Source organism: Pagrus pagrus, assembly GCF_965226575.1.
Source record: "Pagrus pagrus genome assembly, chromosome: 2".
Lineage (NCBI taxonomy): Eukaryota > Metazoa > Chordata > Actinopteri > Spariformes > Sparidae > Pagrus > Pagrus pagrus.
The window spans coordinates 1,959,043-1,985,681 of record NC_140186.1 but is presented as its reverse complement, the minus strand read 5'-3'; the positions used below and the strand labels follow the sequence as shown (position 1 = coordinate 1,985,681).

The 26,639-nt window shown below is 46.2% G+C and overlaps 4 protein-coding genes across 5 annotated transcripts; 3 read left to right on the top strand and 1 right to left on the bottom strand.

Moving 5' to 3' along the window:
- LOC311265840 (sprouty-related, EVH1 domain-containing protein 2-like) lies at positions 1–26,380 on the bottom strand. Of its 2 annotated transcripts, none has more exons than XM_084367875.1 (6): positions 25,906–26,380; positions 7,156–7,330; positions 6,838–7,006; positions 6,341–6,405; positions 2,886–3,041; positions 1–1,741 (listed from the first exon to the last, which is right to left on the bottom strand). In XM_084367875.1, the coding sequence occupies exons 1-6, from the start codon at positions 25,929–25,931 to the stop codon at positions 1,049–1,051; spliced, it is 1,284 nt and encodes a 427-aa protein (XP_084224001.1). In that variant the 5' UTR covers positions 25,932–26,380; the 3' UTR covers positions 1–1,048. The 2 variants fall into 2 exon arrangements, with proteins under 2 accessions (XP_084224001.1, XP_084224002.1); XM_084367876.1 differs by lacking the exon at positions 25,906–26,380 and adding an exon at positions 7,976–8,078.
- LOC311265722 (tripartite motif-containing protein 16-like) lies at positions 10,007–12,996 on the top strand. The gene has a single exon (XM_084367682.1). The coding sequence runs from the start codon at positions 10,179–10,181 to the stop codon at positions 11,844–11,846; it is 1,668 nt and encodes a 555-aa protein (XP_084223808.1). The 5' UTR covers positions 10,007–10,178; the 3' UTR covers positions 11,847–12,996.
- LOC311265711 (tripartite motif-containing protein 16-like) lies at positions 13,438–15,741 on the top strand. Its single transcript, XM_084367659.1, has one exon. It carries the CDS (start codon positions 13,558–13,560, stop codon positions 15,229–15,231), a length of 1,674 nt encoding a protein of 557 aa, XP_084223785.1. The 5' UTR covers positions 13,438–13,557; the 3' UTR covers positions 15,232–15,741.
- On the top strand, positions 16,243–18,458 carry LOC311265888 (tripartite motif-containing protein 16-like). Its single transcript, XM_084367987.1, has one exon. It carries the CDS (start codon positions 16,351–16,353, stop codon positions 18,013–18,015), a length of 1,665 nt encoding a protein of 554 aa, XP_084224113.1. The 5' UTR covers positions 16,243–16,350; the 3' UTR covers positions 18,016–18,458.
- Positions 26,381–26,639: the final 259 nt, after the last annotated feature.

Below are 26,639 nucleotides of genomic sequence, written 5' to 3'. Positions count from 1 at the left end.
GTGTCATAGCTTTACTCTTACCAGTTTTTCTTCTTACCATCAAACCAACCACAAACCAGTGAAGACAGACCAGTGTGACCAGTATACAGCCGTATGTCAGGCAGCTGGTTCAGTGAGGAACAGCTGTGACATCGACTCAAACGTTCACTTATTCAGATTTACATCCAACCTGCCGACAGACAGTTTTATGGACGTAGCCGTCATCGTGTTTCTGGTTCACCTGGCTGAGGTCTTACTGGTCAGACTGGTTTATCTGGGAGGAGAGCAGAGCAGCTGTCAGACCAGTGAAGTGAACTGCTGACCATCAGGAAACCAGCTGTGAAACATTACGTCACCTTCACTGTGTGAAGAGAGTTCAGGTCTGCTGACAGCAAATGAAAAATGTGCTTTCTTTATGAGAACATATGAAGCGATAGACTGAGAGTCGGTACGTCGTTAGCCTAGCTTAGCATAAAGACTGGAGGCAGGGGGAAACAGCTAGCCTGGCTCTGTCAACGCCAACTGATTTCTGAAAATGTGAAAATTAAACAAACTATAACGTGTTTTTTTTTTTGTAGCTGTTGATTATTGGTAGGCATTTTAGACAGAGCCAGGCTAACTGTTCCCCCCTGCTTCCAGTCTTTATGCTAAGCTAGGCTAATAAAGTGAAGGTGAAAATGTTTTACAGCTGCAGCTTCCTCCACAAACTTTCACTCTGACCTCACACAACGCCGAAGAAATGACATATTCAAGCCCCTAAAACACATGAGTGTAAAAATATACCTGTACCTGTTCTCATATATATATATATATATATTTATATATATATATATTTGTTGTTCGGTCTCAGTGAGGTTTGGTGCCGTTTGGTCCCAAATGTCACAAAAGACATACAAACAAAAAAAACAGGGATCCTTTTTTCTCCATCTGTTCAGACAAAGTTCTTCTTCTCCTCCTTCTAAAAATCGGAGACGAGACAAACGACAACAACAACATAAATATCACAGCGGCCTCGCTTCCTCCCATGAGTCCTTGCTGTCCCTGTGAGGAGGGCGGGGCCTGCGGCGCCTCAGCCCACGGCTTTGTGTTTCCCGCCGCAGCAGTGGCAGGCCACGCCGCAGCGGTAGCACGCCCTCAGGGGGGCGTAGCAGCACATGCAGGGCGCCAGCAGCGACAGACCCACCAGCGCCGTCCAGCGCAGGCAGAAGCGCTCGTCGCTGGTGTCGCAGGAGCAAGGGTCCGAGTAATCCCCCTCCGGGTCCGACATGCAGTGATACAGCAGGCTGTCCGCGCACCACATGAAGCTGACCCGCCTGATGCAGGTCTGAATGGGGTCCGGTGCTTCCTGGCAGCGGCCCCGCCCGTTGTCCTCGTGGTTGAACATGTCCTGACAGTAAACGCAGCGCGAGCGCTCGCCGTCCTCCTTCCGCCTCTTGCCTTTGGGCTGCAGGGCTCGCGGCTGCAACGTCACCACCGCTCTGTGGCCGCTGCCCAGCTCCAGGCAGCCGGGTTTGCCGTCGCAGCCTCGCTGCACCTCGCAGCTGAGCGGGTACGGGTACGTGTAGTCGTGTTTGGGCGGCTCGCTCTTGGTGAAGTGTACGTAAGCGTCCAGGTTTTCGGGCTGGGTGAGTTTGTCTCGTGTGGAGTTGGCGTCGCGGTAATCCCCGTAGCCGGTGAGCCAGGTCCGCTCGCGGGGGTTGATGCGCACAATCTCTTCCTCCTCCACCTGGAAGCTGACGTGACGAGGGAACATGTGCACCGCCTGCAGGGACACAGAGGGGAAATGGACTTTACTTCATGAACGTAACATTACAGAGGAGACAGAGAACCAGAACCAGAACCAGAGTCTCTGCTGAGTGCTGACTTCACTCAGAGGCTGACTTGGATTCAAACATGTCGCTCGCTTGCTTGCAGCTAACGTGCAGTAAACTAATCTCGCTGTTTGGAGCGAATAAACGCAACTAATGCAAATAAAAAGAAATGATCCTGTGGTCGAACTGACTTCTGCTGGTGGTGAACACACCGTCAGACAACCACCATCGCTGATAAAAATCTACCTGACGTGACTCAGACGCTTCACAGACGAGGTAACGTTATAAACCTCGAAGTTGGAGGTAGCGAAACTTTGTTGGAAACATTTGGGAAAATGTCAGAAGTCAACAACATGTAGAACAAAGTCTGGTTGTTGTTTTCATTTATTTTCTATCTTATTTCCTCACCAGTCCTTTCACTCTTTGTAACTCAAGGGTCCGTGTGGAGTTAAACTTGTTTTTCTGCGAGTGTGTTCCCACTTTGTCTGTCTGGTGCAGTGACGTGATTCACAGACCTGCTAATTGTTTCACACTATTCTGCTGATTAACAGGCGGCAGCCATGAAGGAGAAGACCGCCGGAAAGTAGACGAGGACGTAAACACATCTGGATTCAAAATATTTAAAAAATCAGCTGTGCAGATGTTTTTTACACCGAAGGAACACACACACACACACACACACACACACACACACACACACACACACACATACACACACACCATGTGTCTGTGTGTGTAACACTGGATGTAAACACGACTTCAGCTGGTTTACAGGAAACTCTACAGAGCGCCTTTAAGTCAAACGAGGTCCAAACTGTTTAACCAGGAACCAAACTGAAAACAGGAGGCATCATGGGTAATAGAGGCTGAACTGGTTGGAGGTCAGTACTTCTTAGGATTTATTAGCCACCGGTGCACCGACTGGTCGGACTGGCAGCATCTAGCAGCATCTAGACATTCAGCAGCAGTTAGCGGTGCAGTCACCGGCCTCCTTCGGGCTCCTCGGCAGCTCTTTGCCTCCTCACTTCCTGTCAGCAGTCGATCTGTAACAGACGTCAAGCTGAGTCAGACTTTAAATTATTCACTCCCACTCACCTGGTCCAGGAAGTAGTGATCAGAGGGCCGGTGCTGCTCGTAGAAATGTCCCAGGATGCAGTGGTGCCGACGGGCCTCGCAGAAGTTGGGCGGGGCCAGCGTGTGCATCGCCGGCTCTCTCTTCTGGGACGAGTTGGACGAGCTGTCGGTGGCCGTCTGGAAGGAAGAGGACAGAGAAGAGGACGGCGTGAACAACCGCAGACAGGTGGGGAATGACTCGCTGTGTAACAACATGGCCACACCCCTATCAGTGATGTCACAGCAGGTGTTTTGGCTTTGATACCTGATTGAAAACACCTGCAGGAAAGTGGTAACAGCTTTTAAAACTTTCATTTTCATGAGCACTTAAAGGCTTTTTAAATTCTCATTGTTGGCTTGAAAGTCGAACATCATCATGACGTCACGTTAACAACAACAGTCACTTCCTGGTGGACGGCTGGCAGTTTATAGACTGTAACATCTAAAGATATGTAGTTAACCGCGGTCCGACGTCTCTTCTGTGGTTATTTTATGTATTTTGATAAACAGAATCTACCCAGCAGCGACATCTTGGACTAACTGCTAGTTTTGGGTAAACTCAAGCTGTCATTTTGTTTAGTCTGTTGCCCAACACGTAAATTAGGTCTCCAATAATGCAAATAAACATCACTGAGACAAAGAAAGAAAGAAGTTCATGTAGAACATTTGCCGAATGAACAAGAAGACCGAAACAATGAAGAATTAGTCAGAGACAGCGTTTCACAAAGTTTATAAAGTTTTGCGTTACTCAACAACTCCTAAAATTAGATGATTTGTTAAAGGAGTCTGGTGAAATTGTGGTTAATAGTTGGCTTCATGTATTACATTTAATGCTGAATTTACAAGAAGGCACCAATGATGTACAATTTGCTTTTTAGCCCTTTTATTTTCTTTTCCCTGTGGTATCTAAAGGGGAGTCGGGCTTTGTCTTAAGTGTGACGCTCGCTGCCATCTGTTCTTTAACAAAGTGCTGCAGTGTGACATCATCGACCTTTGTCCTCTTTGTGTGTCTTTACCTCCACCTGAGAATCAACCTGCTGTGTACAACTGTGAAAACACAGCAAGGAAATCATGAATTCAGAAGATCTCGGTTCTCCTCTGAAACCACCTGAGCTTCGCTTGAACGTGTCCTGACCCTCCACCAGACCTCTGTGTGCAATTAGACAAGAACGACGGAAAAGACTTAAAGACCTCCAGAACCAAAGCAGCGAAGCAGAAACGTCTCTGAAGTCTTTGTGTTTTTATTGGGTCTGTGCTAAATGAATCCCAGCCCGGCCTCGCCGCCTGCGGCCCTGCGAGGGCCCGGCGCGGCGTGTTGGGTTGCGTCATCCTCGGCAGCTTTCGTGTGGATCGCTCGGATCGCACAAGAAGACTTTCACAGCGGGAAACTGAAGAACCTGCAGAACTGCTCGCTCACATTTCTGGCTTTGTTTTCGCTTCACTGTTTGAATAAAGATGTCACTTCACTGCTGATTCTACATTTGACTGTTTTTCTTATGGACTTCTGCATGGACTTCTTTACATTCATACAGTTTTCTTTACGTTAAAACTTTTGCAGTTCTTCATAAACCAGGTTTTGGAGTTTGCAGTGTTCACATCAGCCTGTGGTTTTCTTCTTCTCCTCTTTTTATTAGTGCACTGATGCCCCCAAACTATGTGGAGACGTCACACGGTTGTTCTTGGTCAGTCTTTGAGATAAAGACCAGATTTCTTAACGGATTTAACGTCCAGGTCCAGAACGGTTAACTACAAATGACAGTCAAGACACACTGATTTGTTCGTGTGAGGACGGGAGATACTAAAGGATTTAAACTTCTCTCTCAGACTTTTTTTATTCGTTAAAACGTAAAAAAGAAAAACAATAAACATCCCCAACACGGTCGAGCTCGCGCACCCTTTAGCTCAGCAGCTACAAGTGTGTAAATGACGTCTTTTTAAATCAGTTTGGGATCTCAGAGCTTCTACAGATTTAGGTGACGAGCTGTATGGAGACGTGATGTTGTTGCTTCAGGTGTTCAGCGGAACGCTGCAACTCTGTTTTCCTCTGAAGCTCCAGAAATGTTCTGTGGACTACGAGACTTGAACTCCTCCTCTTTTATTCAGAGGCCTCCACAGGAAGATCATGACAGGGAGGCTTTTATTCACTCCTGACGGATGTTGATCTGCGTCCTCGCTGTCCTCCGAGTCTTCTCAGCGCTCCAGAGTCGAGCTGCTCTTCCTCCTCTTCCTCAGAGAGCCTGACTCCAGAGCTGTGGACAGGATGGATGGGAACGATCTGCAGCCGGGCGGCTCGGCCACGTTCCCCTCTCTGTCCAAACCAGGCCAGCTATGTAAACAGGCAGCTCACTGACAGATCACACTCTCTCCTCCAGCTCTGGACCTCCTGTGGAAACCATACAGCCCTTTTCTTTAAAGAAAAAGAGTCGGACCTGCTTCCTCCATCAGACTTCAGATGTATGGAGAATATGTATGGGTCAGGGTTGTCTGTGGTTTGGTGCTGGTCTAATGTGTCTGTATTCGAGCTGAACTCTGGACTCAGGCTAGCTGTTTCCCCCTGCTTCCAGTCTATATGCTAAGCTAACCCCGCGAAAACTCAACCTGCCTGCAGCTCGTACTTCTCGAGGAAAATCTAGATCTATCTTCTCATCTAGATTCTCAAAATCAGTTAAATATTTTTTGTTAATAAATTCCTGCAGGCTGTTAAAGATAAAGTTAAAGAGATAAACTCCAAACTCCCGATTTGTGCTGCGCATGAGCAACAGTTTGACCGTCCTCTTAACTTTAAAGGCCGTTTGAGGGTTAAAATAGGGTTTAGATCAGGGACTGCACTGTGTAAATGAGGGTCCTCACAAGTATAGAAGTGTGTGTGTGTGTGTGTGTGTGTGTGTGTGTGTGTGTGTGTGTGTGTTGCTCGGTGACAAAACCAAACCCCAAACAGGACGGCGACGTGTGTCTGGTCACAAACACCACAGGATACCAAACCCCTCCTGTCCTTCATACTTCCTGTCTCACACCCCGCAAAGCACAACACACACACACACACACATACACACACACACACACACACACACACACACACACCATTGCTGCAAACAAAAGCAGCATCTCCTGTCTGAAGCCAAAATAACAGTCCGGACAGCTCCATGTTCGGGCCGTCACGATATCAGACTTTTACAGGACGATTATCGACACCTGTCCTCATTTGGACAGGTGGTTGGTTCTAACACACTGCACCTTTAAATATCACGATACAGGTGTGTTACGACACCCCGGCTAGATAAGAACAAACGCCAGGAATGTGAATTCTGATGTGTTGCATTGAAAAATAAAGGAGGATGTGTCCTGTGAATGAAGGATGGAGGTGTTCGCTCCTCGTATTATAACTACGAACAACAAGACATGAAAAGATCCTGTCAACGACTTTAAGAGTTCCTCACCGTGAAGACGTCATCGTCGCCGAGCTCCGCCTCATTCTGCAGCGTGGACGAGGACGTGGTCGACCCTGGAGAACACACGGCAGCATCAGTGCGACAGCAACCTTTTATTTCACCAGCTGGTTTCACTTTGAACACATGTTTGACTTCTTGAACAAAGGAGGTGAGCAGCTCTATGACGGCCCGGGTCGAGTTTGGCTCTATTCAGATGTAGTACAGGAAAAATATGGGTCTGAGTTGGGCTTTAAATGTGGCAGCACCAGCTGGGGATGGGTCATGATTTCTGAATAATTGAATATTTGAACATTTTCCACTGTTTTCCCATGTTGTTAGCAGCGCATGGACATATTACTAGATGCTACAGTTCAACAAACAGCAGATCTTCGTCCGATAGTTCCTGCTGACTACCGAATGGCCTTATGTAGAGAAACACGCATGTTAACGCAACGGACAAAATTGCCGTCAGCACGACTGATTGAGGTCAATAATCCTCTGCGTACCTTCCGTCAGGTCCTCCAGGGCCTTCCTCACGCCGCGGTCGAAGGCTCTAGCGTCGGCCGGACTCTGGAAGGTCAGACCGCACTTCCTGTTGTCCACCTTCCAATGGTGGAACGTCGGCGTGGCCTTGGTGTAGACCAGATCCTTCTTCAAGAAACACTCCAGGATCACCTGGAACAAATCAGGATGAGACGAATCGTAAACATGAAATCATGTGACCACCGGCAGCATTCATGCATCATCAAAACAACTGTAACAGCTGTAGAAAAAGAGCGACAGGTGATTTTACTGTTGATGTCACTGTGTTTCTTGCGGCTCACCTGCTTGTCTTTGAGGCGTTCTCCGTGGATGAGGAAGGTGTTGCGTCCCAGCAGCTCGCTCGGCCGCAGCCTGCACACGCCCACTCTGCTCAGGCACCCGTCCTGCGCCAACCAGCCGCCGCTCGAATCGTCTCTGGTCATCACCACCGCTTTGACGCGCACAATGTAGCTGTCACTGCAACACACCGGAGAGAAACTGTTACTTTTTACTATTTTAATACCAAATAAAAGATTTTCTGTCAAGCAGCAAACTTTGGTCCAGACGCTACAAGTTGATCAGGAAGTGTTCAAACAAACAAACACACACACACACACACACACACACACACACACACACACACACACAGGTCGAACAAAACATCTATTGATTAATGTAGGAACAGTTACGCTTCAGGAGGAACTGTTCCTTTAAGAATCACAATCCATATCGTTAATCGCGATGGGATCGAATCGACAGACGACTGAGAAACCCTGGACTGGGCCGACCAATGGTGAGCGAGATCATGTTGCCGCTGTTGTCCAATGAGAACCCGAAGCACTGACAACACCAGCAGCATCAGCAGCAGCATCACTCACCTGTGTTCACACACACACACACACACACACACAAACCGACACAAGCCCGGTCCATCAGCCGGTCTGAATATTCACATTCAGAACAACACGGAGCCTGAAGCACGGCAGCGTCGAGGCCGAATATAGGCAGAGGAAAAATATGAAGGTTGGGATTTAAAACACAAATCTCTCTCTCTCCTCCCCCCCCCCCCCCCCCCCTCTCTCTCTCTCCCTCTCTCTCTCTCTCCCTCTCTCCCCGTCTTGCCTTTTGTGCTCCGACATCGCTCCTACATCCCGTCTCCACGGTCACAGTGTCAGGGTGGCCTCCATCGACGACAGGCTGTCGAGCTGTGCCGCTGCACGCCATCGACGCCACATCCTAACAGGCCGGATAGAGGCGGGAGACACTGCTGCTGCCTCCTCTCCAGCCTCACACACTCACACACACACACACACACACACACACACACACACACACACACACACACACACACTGCTTCCCTCCACCGTGTGATTCAGCCTGCCTGTCAAACAGATGGTGCTTATGTGTGTGTGTGTGTATGTGTGTGTGTGGGTCTAGCATGAGTCATCACTGCATTTGCCGGCAGCGTGCAGTGACACACACACACACACACACACACACAGAGGAGGGACAACACACTGGAGTTTGGCTCTAAAATGAGAGAACCTCCATTTGCAAACAGCGACACCTTCACTTACAAAATGACTGATGATGTAAAATGAAACATTTCCTGTTTTAGTTTCAGCAGGTTGGCAGCCGTCAGTGTTTGTTCGACAACGTCAGATCCAGACACAGATCAACTCTGCAACTACCGGCTGTAAAAATCAAAGGATAAATACACTTGTAATTGCACATGTAGTTATATAGTTGTATCCTGGCTGATCAATTGAAGCGTCAAGGGTGGATTTATGTGGAAAAAGTCATCCAAAAGGTTTGAGTTGCCAGTCTGAGCTGTCAGACATGTCAGCCAGGTTTCAATCACATTTTAACCCGGGACAGGACGGCTCTATACCCAGTGATTAAATCCACCAGAACATCACTGGTACCATCTACAGAACATCAGTGACATCAGTGAAGTGAGACGTCTGCACAGAGCCCAAAGATACTAAAAGACAACACCAACCCAGACACAGTCTGTTCGCCCTGCTGCCCTCTGACAACAGATACACAAGTATCTGCTGCTGAACCACCAGACCACAGAGCAGCTTCACTCCTCAGGCTACAGAGCAGCTTCACTCCTCAGACCACAGAGCAGCTTCACTCCTCAGACCACAGAGCAGCTTCACTCCTCAGACTACAGAGCAGCTTCACTTCTCAGACTACAGAGCAGCTTCACTCCTCAGACCACAGAGCAGCTTCACTTCTCAGACTACAGAGCAGCTTCACTCCTCAGACCACAGAGCAGCTTCACTCCTCAGACTGTGAGACTCCTGAAGTGTGTGTGTGTGTGTCTCAGTGCTGTCAGGCTCATAAAGAGAAGGTCAAAGGTTTATGATATACAACAGGGCAGGTGAGGTGACGTCATCCATCTCCTGATGTTTGTCTCTCACTGTTCATCAGACACAAACTGATCAGTCACACAGTCACTGTCATGTTATGATGATGATGAGCAGTGTTGGCAAGTTACTTTCAAAGTGAAATACATTACATATTACTAGTTACCTTCATTTTGAAGTAATATATGTTACAGTATTTGAACTGTAAACTGTAAACTGTTAATTTATTTATTTGTTTGTGTAGAGTAATATGTTACTTATTACACTAATTTTTAGTTACTTTGAAAATGCAGTACGTTACATACTACTAGTTTCTTTTTAAAGACTTTAAAGAGTGATACATAAAAACACCCGAGAAAGATAAGAAAAGAAACAAAGCTCAGGTCTTCTAAGATCAGATTCGGAGGCTCAAGCTGCAGTTGTGTGTTCGTGTTCAGTGATGAGAGCTGGAAACAGAATCATTCAGAGAACGCAGCTCTGAGATAAAAAAAACTGTGATCAAGACCAACCGGATCACACCTGAGTCAAACAGAACAACACACACACATACAGATAAAGGCTGACAGCACACATGCCTGACCATGGTGACACACACAACCACACACACACACACACACACACACACACACACACACCATCACGTGCTGCAGGTTTTATTCGAGGCTTGGTTGTAAATGAGGAAACAAAGTTCAGAGTCTCAGAGCTGCTCCTCTTCCTGGAATGACTCGCAGCTCGATCAGCCCTCCCTCTTCCTCCTCCTCTCACACAGCAGCTCCACTCTGTCAGTGTATTTCCTGGTTCCTCCCCTTCAGATCTGCAGTTTGAAGGAGGTGTAACTGAGCTGGGCGGCTTCATTCGCTGCACAAACACAAGCTGTTCAGATCAGAGCTCACACTAGTTTCTGTTATCAGGAAGTGAAACTCAGACGCTCGTCGACACTGAGAGGTGAAATGGCGCAAAAAGGGCTTCAGCTGGACCGAGAGACTTTCTCTTGTTCCATCTGTTTGGATCTGCTGAAGGATCCGGTGACTATTCCCTGTGGACACAGCTACTGCAAGAACTGTATTCAATCCTACTGGGATGAAGAGGACGAGAAGAAAACCCACAGCTGCCCTCAGTGCAGGCAGAGCTTCACACCGAGGCCTGTCCTGGTGAGAAGCACCATGTTAGCAGCTTTAGTGGAGGAGCTGAAGAAGACTGGACTCCAAGCTGCTCCTGCTGATCTCGGCTATGCTGGAGCTGAAGATGTGGCCTGTGATGTCTGCACTGGGAGGAAACTGAGAGCAGTTAAGTCCTGTTTATCCTGTTTGGCCTCTTACTGTGAGAAACACCTCCAGCTTCATTATGAAGCAGCTCCTTTAAAGAAACACAAGCTGGTGGAGCCGTCCAAGAAGCTCCAGGAGAACATCTGCTCTCGTCACGATGAGGTGATGAAGATGTTCTGCCGTACTGATCAGCAGTGTATCTGTTATCTCTGCTCTGTGGACGAACATAAAGGCCACGACACAGTGTCAGCTGCAGCAGAGAGGACTGAGAGGCAGAGAGAGCTGGAGGGGAGTCGACAAAACATCCAGCAGAGAATCCAGGACAGAGAGGAAGATGTGAAGGTGCTTCAACAGGAGGTGGAGGCCATCAATGGCTCTGCTGATGAAGCAGTGGAGCACAGTGAGAAGATCTTCACCGAGCTGATCCGTCTCATGGAGAAAAGACGCTGTGATGTGAAGCAGCAGGTCAGATCCCAGCAGGAAACTGAAGTGAGTCGAGTCAAAGAGCTTCAGGAGAAGCTGGAGCAGGAGATCACTGAGCTGAAGAGGAAAGACGCTGAGCTGAAGAAGCTCTCACACACAGAGGATCACAACCAGTTTCTACACAACTACCCCTCACTGTCAGCACTCAGTGAGTCTACACACTCATCCAGCATCAATATCCGTCCTCTCAAGTACTTTGAGGATGTGACAGCAGCTGTGTCAGAGGTCAGAGACAAACTACAGGACGTCCTGAGAGAGACATGGACAAACATCTCACTGACAGTGACTGAAGTGGATGTTTTACTGTCACAACCAGAGAACAAGACCAGAGCTGACTTCTTAAGATATTCATGTGACATCACACTGGATCCAAACACAGCAAACACACTTCTGTTATTATCTGATGGGAACAGAAAAGCAACAAGAATGAATCAACATCAGTCTTATTCTGATCATCCAGACAGATTCACTAACAGGCAGCAGGTCCTGAGTAGAGAGAGTCTGACTGGACGTTGTTACTGGGAGGTGGAGAGGAGAGGAGGAGGAGTTATTGTAGCAGTCGCATACAAGAATATCAACAGAGGGGACTCAGTTAAAAGTCTGTTTGGATTCAATTACAAATCTTGGGCGTTAAGATGTGACAATGACAGTTATCTGTTTTGGTACAACAGAGCCAAAACTCCCGTCTCAGGTCCTCGGTCCTCCAGAGTTGGTGTGTACCTGGATCACAGAGCAGGTATTCTGTCCTTCTACAGCGTCTCTGACATCATGACTCTCCTCCACAGAGTCCAGACCACATTCACTGAACCTCTCTATGCTGGAGTTTGGCTTTTACCTGACACCACTGCTGAGTTCATTAAAGTCAAATAGACAGAAGTCACTTCAGAGGAAACTCTACAGGTGAAGACTTCATGTCTTCATGCTCTGCTCCATTTTTAGATTTTGCTCCATTTTGCTTCTGTAACATGTTTTATTTCAGACTAGTGGAAAGAAAATGTCTTAAATACAAATGTAGGTGTTTAATGTAGTTCACATTTATCTTCAGACGTTCATTTAAACGTGTGCATATTTAATCAGATCGCCTCATTTGCATATTTAAACATACAATATCAGAAACATTGTAAAACAAAGAATAAGTGTGTTAATGTGAGTAATGAACTGGGGGACTTTCATGGTGCTTTCTGTTGTTTCCAGGTTTATAATGTATATATCTTAAATGTCCAGTTTCCTTCCGTCTATCTTCTGAAGGTTTGTACAGAGAGCTTTGTTCATGTCTCGTTCGCAGCCTGATTTATACAACAGTTCATTTCTAATCACACGGAGAGTACTGATTGTTTCTGTGCTTGTTGACAACACGTTCTGATCTATAGAGCGATAAAAAGAGATATCCAAGATTCCCTCTGTGAAAACTTTGGACTCTAATATGTCGACAACACGAAACAAGAACTTTGAGCCTGATTTCATCCAGTGTTCAGAGTTTTGTTCTGGACGGTTCTGATGAGATTTCACCTCATTTGAATATTTAAATGCACATTAAAAATATGTTTGAGGATATAAATGTGTCAGTAATCATGTGGGGAAGTTTGACGCTGATGTCTGTGAGGTCACTTCACCTGTGGCGTCTCCGCGGGACAGTGTGTCACATTGTGTGTTTCTGTCTTCGTGTTTGTTGCTGATTGTTGTGGCATTTCTTCACCTGTCAATCAAACATTGTGGGCGGGACTTTGACCTCTTCTCAGCCGTTGTTCTGTAAACGTTTGAGTTTGTCCGGCAGAACAAACGTCCTTGTTTTTGTTCACACGGACGTTGGAACGAGGAACTACGAGGTTTTATAAAGTGTAATAATCACGATCATAATCAATAAGCAGAGCTGATTATTGTCTCCTACATGTGTGAGATTCACACAAACTGATTGTGTGGATGAAGTGAATCTGTTGATGAAATCACTGAACAGACTTTACTGATGGGACGTGTGAACAACCTGCAGCTTTAAATCATCAATAAACAAACACGAACAAAGTCTCGTCTTGTCGTCTTCATTCAGTCTCACACAGAGCTGATGGACCAAACATGAACCTGATGTGAGAGGATGACTGAGGCAGTTTTCACCTGAAGCACCACAAAGTTCACACTTCATGTTCAGAGCAGGAGAGTCGGTCAGTCTCTGTCCTTCAGACTTCATCCATGAACCAGCTTCGTCACAGAGAAATGAGCAGACACACACACACACACACACACACACACACACACACACACACACACACACCATCAGGTGCTGCAGGTTTTATTCGAGGCTTGGTTGTAAATGAGGAAACAAAGTTCAGAGTCTCAGAGCTGCTCCTCTTCCTGGAATGACTCGCAGCTCGATCAGCCCTCCCTCTTCCTCCTCCTCTCACACAGCAGCTCCACTCTGTCAGTGTATTTCCTGGTTCCTCCCCTTCAGATCTGCAGTTTGAAGGAGGTGTAACTGAGCTGGGCGGCTTCATTCGCTGCACAAACACAAGCTGTTCAGATCAGAGCTCACACTAGTTTCTGTTATCAGGAAGTGAAACTCAGACGCTCGTCGACACTGAGAGATGAAATGGCGCAAAAAGGACTTCAGCTGGACCGAGAGACTTTCTCTTGTTCCATCTGTTTGGATCTGCTGAAGGATCCGGTGACTATTCCCTGTGGACACAGCTACTGCAAGAACTGTATTCAATCCTACTGGGATGAAGAGGACGAGAAGAAAACCCACAGCTGCCCTCAGTGCAGGCAGAGCTTCACACCGAGGCCTGTCCTGGTGAGAAGCACCATGTTAGCAGCTTTAGTGGAGGAGCTGAAGAAGACTGGACTCCAAGCTGCTCCTGCTGATCTCTGCTATGCTGGACCTGAAGATGTGGCCTGTGATGTCTGCACTGGGAGGAAACTGAGAGCAGTTAAGTCCTGTTTATCCTGTCTGGTCTCTTTCTGTGAGAAACACCTGCAGCCTCACTTTGAATCTCCTGCCTATGGAAAACACAAGCTGGTGGAGCCGTCCAAGAAGCTCCAGGAGAACATCTGCTCTCGTCATGATGAGGTGATGAAGATTTTCTGTCGTACTGATCAGCAGTGTATCTGTTATCTCTGCTCAATGGATGAACATAAAGGCCACGACACAGTGTCAGCTGCAGCAGAGAGGACTGAGAGGCAGAGAGAGCTGGAGGGGAGCCGACAAAACATCCAGCAGAGAATCCAGGACAGAGAGGAAGATGTGAAGGTGCTTCAACAGGAGGTGGAGGCCATCAATGGCTCTGCTGATAAAGCAGCGGAGCACAGTGAGAAGATCTTCACCCAGCTGATCCGTCTCATGGAGAAAAGACGCTCTGATGTGAAGCAGCAGGTCAGATCCCAGCAGGAAACTGAAGTGAGTCGAGTCAAAGAGCTTCAGGAGAAGCTGGAGCAGGAGATCACTGAGCTGAAGAGGAAAGACGCTGAGCTGAAGAAGCTCTCGCACACAGAGGATCACAACCAGTTTCTACACAACTACCCCTCACTGTCAGCACTCAGTGAGTCTACACACTCATCCAGCATCAATATCCGTCCTCTGAAGTACTTTGAGGATGTGACAGCAGCTGTGTCAGAGGTCAGAGACAAACTACAGGACGTCCTGAGAGAGACATGGACAAACATCTCACTGACAGTGACTCAAGTGGATGTTTTACTGCCACAACCAGAGAACAAGACCAGAGCTGACTTCTTAAGATATTCATGTGACATCACACTGGATCCAAACACAGCAAACACACTTCTGTTATTATCTGATGGGAACAGAAAAGCTAAATACATGAGACAACAACAGTCTTATTCTGATCATCCAGACAGATTTACTTGGTGGCGCCAGGTCCTGAGTAGAGAGAGTCTGACTGGACGTTGTTACTGGGAGGTGGAGTGGAGAGGAGGAAGAGTTTATGTAGCAGTCGCATACAAGAACATCAGCAGAGCAGAGAGCACAAATGAATGTGTATTTGGATACAATCACAAATCTTGGGCGTTAAGATGTGACAATAACAGTTATCAGTTTTGGTACAACAAAGTCAAAACTCCTGTCTCAGGTCCTGTGTCCTCCAGAGTTGGAGTGTACCTGGATCACAGTGCAGGTATTCTGTCCTTCTACAGCGTCTCTGACATCATGACTCTCCTCCACAGAGTCCAGACCACATTCACTGAACCTCTCTATGCTGGACTTTGGTTTGTAGATTATGAAACCACTGCTGAGTTCATTGAAGTCAAATAGACAGAAGTCACTTCAGAGGAAACTCTACAGGTGAAGACTTCATGTCTTCATGCTCTGCTCCATTTTTAGATTTTGCTCCATTTTGCTTCTGTAACATGTTTTATTTCAGACTAGTGGAAAGAAAATGTCTTAAATACAAATGTAGGTGTTTAATGTAGTTCACATTTATCTTCAGACGTTCATTTAAACGTGTGCATATTTAATTAGATCGCCTCATTTGCATATTTAAACATAAAATATCAGAAACATTGTAAAACAAAGAATAATTGTGTTAATGTGAGTAATGAACTGGGGGACTTTCATGGTGCTTTCTATTATTTCCAGTTTATATGAACCTGTGAGGTTTTATAAAGTGTAATAATCATGATCATAATCAATAAGCAGAGCTGATTATTGTCTCGTACATGTGTGAGATTCACACAAACTGATTGTGTGGATGAAGTGAATCTGTTGATGAAATCACTGAACAGACTTTACTGATGGGACGTGTGAACAACCTGCAGCTTTAAATCATCAATAAACAGACACGAACAAAGTCTCGTCTTGTCGTCTTCATTCAGTCTCACACAGAGCTGATGGACCAAACATGAACCTGATGTGAGAGGATGACTGAGGCAGTTTTCACCTGAAGCACCACAAAGTTCACACTTCATGTTCAGAGCAGGAGAGTCGGTCAGTCTCTGTCCTTCAGACTTCATCCATGAAACAGCTTCGTCACAGAGAAATGAGCAGACACACACACACACACACACACACACACACACACACACACACGCACACACGCACACACACACACACACACACCATCAGGTGCTGCAGGTTTTATTCGAGGCTTGGTTGTAAATGAGGAAACAAAGTTCAGAGTCTCGGAGCTGCTCCTCTTCCTGGAATGACTCGCAGCTCGATCAGCCCTCCCTCTTCCTCCTCCTCTCACACAGCAGCTCCACTCTGTCAGTGTATTTCCTGGTTCCTCCCCTTCAGATCTGCAGTTTGAAGGAGGTGTAACTGAGCTGGGCGGCTTCATTCGCTGCACAAACACAAGCTGTTCAGATCAGAGCTCACACTAGTTTCTGTTATCAGGAAGTGAAACTCAGACGCTCGTCGACACTGAGAGGTGAAATGGCGCAAAAAGGACTTCAGCTGGACCAGGAGACTTTCTCTTGTTCCATCTGTTTGGATCTGCTGAAGGATCCGGTGACTATTCCCTGTGGACACAGCTACTGCAAGAACTGTATTCAATCCTACTGGGATGAAGAGGACGAGAAGAAAACCCACAGCTGCCCTCAGTGCAGGCAGAGCTTCACACCGAGGCCTGTCCTGGTGAGAAGCACCATGTTAGCAGCTTTAGTGGAGGAGCTGAAGAAGACTGGACTCCAAGCTGCTCCTGCTGATCTCTGCTATGCTGGAGCTGAAGATGTGGCCTGTGATGTCTGCACTGGGAGGAAACTGAGAGCAGTTAAGTCCTGTTTAGTCTGTCTGATCTCTTTCTGTGAGAAACACCTCCAGCCTCACTTTGAAATCCCTGCCTATGAAAAACACAAGCTGGTGGAGCCGTCCAAGAAGCTCCAGGAGAACATCTGCTCTCGTCACGATGAGGTGATGAAGATGTTCTGCCGTACTGATCAGCAGTGTATCTGTTATCTCTGCTCTGTGGACGAACATAAAGGCCACGACACAGTGTCAGCTGCAGCAGAGAGGACTGAGAGGCAGAGAGAGCTGGAGGGGAGTCGACAAAACATCCAGCAGAGAATCCAGGACAGAGAGGAAGATGTGAAGGTGCTTCAACAGGAGGTGGAGGCCATCAATGGCTCTGCTGATAAAGCAGTGGAGCACAGTGAGAAGATCTTCACCCAGCTGATCCGTCTCATGGAGAAAAGACGCTCTGATGTGAAGCAGCAGGTCAGATCCCAGCAGGAAACTGAAGTGAGTCGAGTCAAAGAGCTTCAGGAGAAGCTGGAGCAGGAGATCACTGAGCTGAAGAGGAAAGACGCTGAGCTGAAGAAGCTCTCACACACAGAGGATCACAACCAGTTTCTACACAACTACCCCTCACTGTCAGCACTCAGTGAGTCTACACACTCATCCAGCATCAATATCTGTCCTCTGAAGTACTTTGAGGATGTGACAGCAGCTGTGTCAGAGGTCAGAGACAAACTACAGGACGTCCTGAGAGAGACATGGACAAACATCTCACTGACAGTGACTGAAGTGGATGTTTTACTGTCACAACCAGAGAACAAGACCAGAGCTGACTTCTTAAGATATTCATGTGACATCACACTGGATCCAAACACAGCAAACACACTTCTGTTATTATCTGATGGGAACAGAAAAGCAACAAGAGTGAGACAACAACAGTCTTATTCTGATCATCCAGACAGATTCACTGAGTGGCAGCAGGTCCTGAGTAGAGAGAGTCTGACTGGACGTTGTTACTGGGAGGTGGAGAGGAGAGGAGGAGGAGTTATTGTAGCAGTCGCATACAAGAATATCAGCAGAGCAGGGAGTGTGAGTGGATTTGGATTGAATGACAAATCTTGGATGTTAAGATGCGTCAATAACAGTTATCAGTTTTATTACAACAGTGTCCAAACTCCCGTCTCAGGTCGTCTGTCCTCCAGAGTTGGTGTGTACCTGGATCACAGAGCAGGTATTCTGTCCTTCTACAGCGTCTCTGACATCATGACTCTCCTCCACAGAGTCCAGACCACATTCACTGAACCTCTCTATGCTGGACTTTGGCTTTTACCTGACAGCACTGCTGAGTTCATTAAAGTCAAATAGACAGAAGTCATTTCAGAGGAAACTCTACAGGTGAAGACTTCATGTCTTCATGCTCTGCTCCATTTTTAGATTTTGCTCCATTTTGCTTCTGTAACATGTTTTATTTCAGACTAGTGGAAAGAAAATGTCTTAAATACAAATGTAGGTGTTTAATGTAGTTCACATTTATCTTTAGACATTCATTTAAACGTGTGCATGTTTAATCAGATCGCCTCATTTGCATATTTAAACATAAAATATCAGAAAAATTGCAAAACAAAGAATAATTGTGTTAATGTGAGTAATGAACTGGGGGACTTTCATGGTGATTTCTATTATTTCCAGCTTTTATATGAACCTGTGAGGTTTTATAAAGTGTAATAATCATGATCATAATCAATAAGCAGAGTTGATTATTGTCTCGTACATGTGTGAGATTCAAACAAACTGATGTAAATAAATGCATTGTAAATGCAGTTGTTGCAAGAAGTAGTCTGCTGTGTGTGTGAAAGTGCTGGACACCTCGTTATGAAGTGAAGTCACTATTAACAGCAGTACCCCAGACTCCCTTATCAAATCACACGATTTTGAGAGTTATTGCATGAAACTTATTAATAAAACGACTTAAAAGAAACGGCTAGAGTAAATTCTAAATCATTGGTGCCTTCTTGTAAATTCGGCATTACATAAAAAACTTTACAATGTTTCTGTCTTTGTAAAAAGTGTCAGTTTGTCGCCCGGCACAGTCAACAGCAGCAAGGAAGATGAGGAGGGAGATTAATTCCCCAGACTCCCTTATAAAATCAGTCAGTTTAGTGAGTTGTTGAGTTAAGAGAAACTTTATAAACATTGTGAAGTGTTGTTTCTAACAAATTTCTAATGATTTAGGCCTTCTTGAAAATTCGGCATATGTTACAGCCTCGTTTCAGGGGGTGCAGCAGCCCCCTCAGCACCGCATCCGTGTTCCTGCAGTGGAAACTCATAGCTGGACGCTCCTGCCCTCAACAGCCCGTCCCCAGAGGACGCAGTAATGAAACGACTGCTTAGAGCACTTGAACAACAGTGTGTGGATGCACTTAAACTAACAGCATGCCACACACACACACACACACACACACACACACACACACATCTGTGGGAGCTGACCAGAGATGCAGATAATAGCCTCTGGTGGTCTGTTGGCTCCATCATCATGAAAGACAACACACACACACACACACACACACACACACACACACACACACACACACACACAGGACATAACTACACATGATTATCCCACAGGAACACACGTGTTGTCAATCACACACCACACACCAACATGACATCGTCATCATCATCATCATCATCATCAGGGATGGTGTCGGGCTCGCTCTCTGCCAAACTTCTCAATGACTTCCCTCCCTCGCTCGCCCATCACAAGACAGCCACTGTACCTCCACCAAGCCGACCACAACAACAACCACAACAAAAACAACAACAACAACAACAACAACAACATCATCATCATCATCATCAGCAGCAGCAGCAGCAGCAGCAGCAGCGGTGACGCCCTCGCTGACCTCCAGCCGGAGGATGTTTCGGTGTTTTAGATTATTTTTGGTCGCCGGATGTGTCGAACGTGAGCGGCTGTGGAGTCGATCTCAACCGAGTCGACCTTAAAGGAAATCCATCTTCCATTAGTCGCGTCACGTTGCCGGCCGGACGCTGCTGTGACAGTGACACGAAACTCTACTTCAACAAACGGCGGTCCAGGTGACGGCGGAGTCGAGCAGTCGGCTGTTAGTGCAGCGATCAGAGCTGCAGGTGAATAATCAGGAAGTAAGGATCTGATTTGTCGGTCCAAAAACATCTCGATACTTTGGTTCAGGTTGAATTTGGTTGAAAAGAGAATTTTTAGACATTTAAATGAAATTTCAACTTGCTTTTTTTATCAGAATATAGCTTTTTTGGTGTTTCAACAGCTATATAAACTTTAGTTTTTGAACTGAGGGCTGGGCGATATGACATTAAAATAATACTGCAGTATTTCTGTGTATATTTCACGCTCGGACACAATATTTTTGACCCGATACCTCGATATCAATATGTGACGATATTGTAGGGGTAACTCCTTCTTTCACAAAATATGAACACAATGAGATTTCCGATCAATAATCATCATTAATGTCGATGCCACAGCTAAGTGAGTAAAGGCAAGTATTAGAAAATGACATCACTTTACTGTAATACAGCTTATTAAACCAGGAAAAGACACTTCTGTCATATCAGGATAAAACATGAGATATTTAGTCTCATATCACAATAACGATGAAATATCAATACAGAGACATGAAGGACAGAGACAGAGAGTCGGACATCATCAGCGTGTAGAGGCAGCATATCTTCACGTTACTCTGTGACCTGAGGATTGATTTGGACCGAACCAGAGGTGACTGTGGAGACAAACCAACCCTGTTCTGGTGCCTCTGACTCAGTTTGTGTCCAGTTTGTGTTTGACGATGAGTTAACGAGGCGATGAAGCTCGTCTGAGTTCAGTCACAGAGAAACTTGAGTTCAGACGGTGGACGGTTGGATTTTTCTGTTTCTTCACATGTAGTGAGTTCATGTTGTCGACTTGTTGGACTCAGCAGTGAACTGACTGCTTTTACATCTCCAGCTGAAACTACAGGCTGTCAGACTGTCACCTCTGAGATACACAGTGCTGTGAGGAGGCTAGCTGGTTAGCATGCTAACTTCAGCAGACACCTCTACAACACAGGACAGAGACTCTGACAGAACGTCAACACTGATGTTTGTTCACACTCTGATCATGTTAGCTCAGGTTTTTATGTTTTAAGCTAAAATAAACTGTAAACTTGGTGAAGAAATGTTAATGAGCAGAGAAATATCTTTATTATGTCTAAAGAAACTAAATAAACAAACTCTCTTTTTCATGACTGAATAAACTGAATAAACAAACTGACCTTTAAGAACAACACAACTTATACTGTTTTACTTTGTTTATACAGTATGTGGCGGACCCTGCCACCTTTCTAGCTTCAAACAGTGTTCTGGGACCTTATTTTCCTCTGAGAACAGCTTGTTTATTCACTGATGGAGAAAAGTTTGTATTATGACCGCATTAATATTGTAAATATTAAAATTCTGACTTCGAATTTCTTCTACAAATCTACGTAGTGCTCCTTTAATAGCTCATTTTGCTTTTGCTAAAAAAAACAGCGTTTTTCTGTCCGATTCTGTGACATAAGTTTAATGTGAAGTGTGTAACAAACACTTGAAAAGCACATTATGTTTCAAAGACTCCCTCAGCTGTATTCAGTATGTAATAATTGAATAAACGTATATATAAGTCTGCATTTGTTTAGTTATTTAACACATTTTAACTTCACATTGACTCAACGTGACAGAAAAGTTTCTACATTAAATGCGACACTGTGTTAAAGTTATGAAATGTAATTATATGGAACATTTACAACAGCTGATAGAATATAAACAATAACACTGGACAATCATCCGCCCGGTTACATGTTGACCATGAGCCCAACATTCAAACCACCAGAACCTCCTCGGCTGGACTCACCGGGCACCAGCAGCTCAGATGGAGGTCAGCACTGATATAAAATCGATGTCGTCCTGTGCGGGAGGGGCCGGCGTGCCAGGGACGCCGCTGCCTGCTGACCTTTCCTCAATGTCATTTTCAACCCCCTCCCCTCCCTCCGGGATTATCGACGGCTCTCTGCTGGCTGGTTCGGGGGCATCGGTTTGCCCGATCAATAGAAAACACCCCCACAGAAACGCCTCTGGAGAGGAGCGGCCGAGAGGATCCAACAAACCCTCCACAATAAAAGCACTGAGCAGGTGTCAGGTCACCTGAAGCCACAGAGCTGCGAGTGCTGCTTCAAGGTTGTCAGACGTGTAACCTCCGTACACCTCACACCATACACATACACATACACATACACAGTGGTGGAATGTAACTAAGTACATTTACTCGAGTACAGTGTACTTAAAGGAACAGTTCAACCAAAAATGTAAAACTCAGTCATCGTCTCCTCCATGCTGATATAAAGTCAGGCGAAGTCTCGTAGTCCACAGGACATTTCTGGAGCTTCATAGTAAAACAGAGTTGCAGCATTCTGCTAAACACCTGAAGCAGCTGGAGATGATTTATCATGTAAAAACAACCAAATTCTGTGGAGCGGTAGAGCGCATACCTCTGCCAAGGCCTTGTGACAAAGAGATGTGACAGAGGAAAGATATTTAACAGGTAACAATAAACTTTATTGTCCAAAAGGCCACCAATGAACTGAAACAGAAAACTTACAGGGAATTTAACAATTATAAATAATCCTATCTTTCCCTGCATCATAACCCGGATCCCGCAACATATTTACTGATACTGATATATATCTATGAAAGCCGATATCAAGATTCATGCAGTATTCTTCAGGAAATTAACAAAAATGTCAAAAAATGCAAAAAGAAATTGAGAAAAAATTCCCGTATCCGTCCTTTTACCTGCATTTGCACTAAATGTTTATGGGCTGTATTCTGGGCTGAGACGCATCCTGTCATGTTTCAGTTTGTGTTTCTGTGAGTTCCTGTTTTATTGTGAAGTTTTACCCTCGTGTGTCGTGTGTTGCTTTTCATTTCCTGCCTTTCTCTGTGCTCACCTGTGTCTCTTTGTTAATCAGCGCTGTGAGTCTGCAGTGTTGTTCACCTGAGCCGGTCCTGTGTCTCCTCCTGCTGTTTTGTTCCTGGCTTGTACTTTGTTTAGCGTTTGTTTTTGTTCTATGTATTTTTGATAATTGTGCACTTCTTGTTTTTTTTTTTTGGATTCTTTGGTTTTTGGATTTTGCCATTAGAAGCTTGTTTTTTGTTCTTAATCCTGCCTGCCTCCTGGGAGTTTTTGCATTTGGGTCTTCACTATCAAACCTGACACTTCATCACCTCCAAGTTTCATGGAAATCTGGAGAAATTAACCACCAGACAAACGGACACAGGTGAAAAACTAAAATGGCTCCGTACAGCTCGTTCAAGTCTCCAGAAGCCCTGAGACCCCAGACTGATTTGAAAAGACGTTATTTACACCTTTTTAAGATTTTAAGATATTTGTTTTCAAATCAGATCTCAAGGATTCCAGAGACTTGGATTGTGGCAGAGAAATCATTTTATTTATTTATTTAGTTATTCATTAGGTTGTTGTTGTTTTTTTCCCCAGCCACTTCAGTTGTTGTTAGGTCGAGGTAAACATGTTGGTCTGAGTTAAACTCACTCCTGTAACTTCTGCTACCTACGTTACCTCACTAACTCAGGGTTACGGTTAGCTTAGGACTTGAAAGTACTTTAAATGTATAATTTTACAGTGTCGAGGAACTTTCAGTTTTTGTCGATCCTGGCGCCCCCTTTTGACAAAAGCGGTACGACACCAGCACCGGCTGCTGCAAAGATCTTTGGTACCGTGTGACAGGGAGACCTGCAGGATGGATCGCGATGACGTAACGTATTTATATTTTATGTGATATATGTGATCGGACCTGAACACAGGCGTTAATAATAACTATATAAAAGAAGCAGTCTGTTAAAGTTCCTTAGTCTCTTTAAGATTTAATATTGTGTGTGTTGTTTTTTATCTGATCTTACATCGTGTACAAACACACCTGTTAAAAGTGGTCGTGTGCAGCGCCGTCATGTTTTTCAAGTGTTAATTCACAGGGAACGACATCCGGTCACGTTTCCAAATCTTAGTGGCTGGAGAGAATGAAATGTTTATTTTTAGAGTTTATTACAGATTTAAATGTACCTGCAGATACAATAAATATCAAGAAGCTGCAGGTGAGACGTGCAAAAGATTTGGAAACGCATCATTTCAGTTTGTCGACGCAGTTCTAATGAAACATCGGGGGGGCAGCAGCTTGTCTCTGCAGCCTGGTGCACTCTGGGTAAACATTTCACAAGTTGAGCCTATTATGTGAGTGCAGCGGCCGTGTGAGTCATGTGTTTACCTGCAGAGGTGTGCAGAGCGTGAGGTCGTGAAAAGGTTACCTGCCGCCTCCGCTCCCCAACATGATTGGACTCTGTTGGTGCGTTCAGGGTCGACGCGTTCTAAGCAGTTTATTCAAACGCTCGAGTCACACCACTGGATATTTGACCACTGACCAAAACCGGTACTGCATCTGACCGTGGCGACCTAAACAGCCGAACCATGATCTTCTCCTGACATCCTGACACTAACCACCTGGTTCTTGTGTCTCAACCTCACCGGAGCATCAGCACAGAGCTGTGAATCTAAACAAAAGTGAAGTTGGAACATAACTGTGTTTTCACAGAAACGCACTCGGCTAACATCCACAGAAGTCGTGTCACGCAGCCTCGTGGCCGGACGTCACCGCCTCCCTGATCTGTCTCGTCTTCAGAGTCTCGACGTCTCGACGCCTCACACGACGTTTAGTTTAGACGTGAATCACAGGTAGTTCACTTTCTCTCCTCTGAATCAACTCTGTGAACAACACAACCGGCGTGTACTTAACGTTGTACACGTACTTAAAACATTTTGGTGTTATATAGGCGGAGGGGGCGGAGTTAACGCGACCAAGGAGCGACTCAAACCGCACATGACCGCCATTTTTTAAAGGAGCAGTCTGTAGTTTTGCTGAAGAAATGTTAACGAGAAGAGAAAGATCTTCATCGGCTGATTTTTTTCTGCCAAATCAAACTAAATAATGAGAATCTCTTGTACGATCTCTTTACGCTGTCGTTAAACAGCCTTTTCCTTTGGCACTACATTCCCTCAACCGTACCACGTCTGTATTCCTACGCACAGTCGGAAAGTAGCGCCGGAGGAGAAGGCTGTTCATAATGTTGGACACTTAGAGATGTTATTGTTTCTGAGGTGGGACTCATTTTAGGTCCAGGGAGATAAACCTCACAGCAGAAGACCTCAGCTCTCTCTTTACAGGACGACAGTTTCATACTGTTTTACTGTGTTTATATGTGGCGGACCCTGCCACCTTTCTAGCTTCAAACAGTGTTCTGGGACCTTATTTTCCTTGTTTATTCACTGATGGAGAAAACTACATATTCCTGAGATTTAATATTGTAAATATCTCTCCTGCAGATCTACATATTGCTCCTTTAAAAGCCAGAGCTGAGTGGCAGTGGTCCGCCACAGTTGTTAGCAGTGGCTGAACGAGGTGACTCGCATGTCTGTGGAAAAGCCACCCGGCTGTCAGAACCAGCTCCTGTCAGCGCTGGTCACAGAGAGGCGGATACGACTGACTACATTGTCGAGGGCCTCGGCAGAGGTATGCGCTCTACTCAGTGCCAGTCTTTGGCTTTTTCCGGGCCTCAACAAACGCCCTCGAGGAGGAGTCGTCCCCCTTCGGTTTGAACTGGTCACAACCTGTAGACACCCTGATGATGAGTCACAGCTCTTAAAGGGGTCATGAGGCGCGAGGCTGAGAGCAGCTGCTGAACATGTGGACGGACGCTTCCTGTCTGTCTGGACATGAAGGACAACATGCAAACATGGGGGAGAAAGAACCGGTGCGGTGCTGCAGAACCTCCATCATGATGCACACTGCACCCCATCATCACCATCATCATCATCACCATCATCACCATCATCACCATCATCTCCTCTGTGTGTTGTGACTGCTGAATCTGCAGGAGGCTGCACGACCTCAACCAACCTGGAGGATGATGAGGATGAGGAGGATGAGGATGAGGATGAGGAGGATGAGGAGGATGAGGATGAGGAGGGCCCCTGCACCCCCTCATCACTGGAGCCCGTGACAACACATCAGCACCGGTCATGTGACCAGTGCACACAGCGCTGATAATTACAGGATGATGATAATAATGAGGAAGAGGAGGAGGAGGAGGAGGAGGCGGTCAGGGGGTACTCACTCGTCTGGGCGCGTGTCCTCGCTCATGTTTTTCCCGTTCAGCTCCGGTCACAACGAGCTCCCGCCGCGGCTGCACAGCGCGGTGTCTTCATGCTTCCTCGCCCTTCAGCGGCGGCAGCAGCGGCGGCGGCGGGTCCGCTTCTCCCCCGCGCTCCGCTCGGTCCTTGGATCCCGACGTGCGCTGTGTATCCTCGGATCTCCTCCTCCTCCTCTTCTCCTCCTTCTACTCCTCAATTACTGGAGCGCATCCGAAGAGGCGCATCCGATCTCCTCCTCCTCCTCCTCCTCCTCCTACGCCTTGTCGTCCTCTTCCTCCTCCTCCTCCTCCTCCGCCGCCTCCTCTACCTCCTCCCCCGCCGGCCCGAGCTGGAATGCGGTGACCGAAAATGGTGCGCTGGTGTCGGTGAGGATGGCCCCGGACGAGCCCCATCTCCTCCTTACTCCATGTTGGATTGAGTGAGCGCAGGCAGAGCGGACTGAGGAAGAGGAGGAAGAGGAAGAGGAGGGGGAGGAGGAGGAAGAGGAGGGGGGGGGGGGAGGAGGAGGAGGAGGAGGAGGGGGGAGGAGGAGGGGGTGACGTCAGACCCGAAGGACTGCAGAGTCACGTGCTGTTATCATATAATAATATTAGCAATACTAAGAATAATAATGTTTAATATCTGTAATGATACACACACCAATAATACTGCACATGTGTACTAGTACTCCAGTAACAGAGTATTACAGATATTATTA

Coding starts and splice junctions, on each gene's coding strand:
- LOC311265722 (XM_084367682.1), top strand. CDS start 10,179: ATGGCGCAAAAAGGGCTTCAGCTGGACCGAGAGACTTTCTCTTGTTCC.
- LOC311265711 (XM_084367659.1), top strand. CDS start 13,558: ATGGCGCAAAAAGGACTTCAGCTGGACCGAGAGACTTTCTCTTGTTCC.
- LOC311265888 (XM_084367987.1), top strand. CDS start 16,351: ATGGCGCAAAAAGGACTTCAGCTGGACCAGGAGACTTTCTCTTGTTCC.
- LOC311265840 (XM_084367875.1), bottom strand. CDS start 25,931: ATGAGCGAGGACACGCGCCCAGACGA. Junction 3,042..6,340: donor GCGACGATGACGTCTTCACG/GTGAGGAACTCT, acceptor TCTTCCTTCCAG/ACGGCCACCGACAGCTCGTC. Junction 1,742..2,885: donor ATCACTACTTCCTGGACCAG/GTGAGTGGGAGT, acceptor GTGTCCCTGCAG/GCGGTGCACATGTTCCCTCG.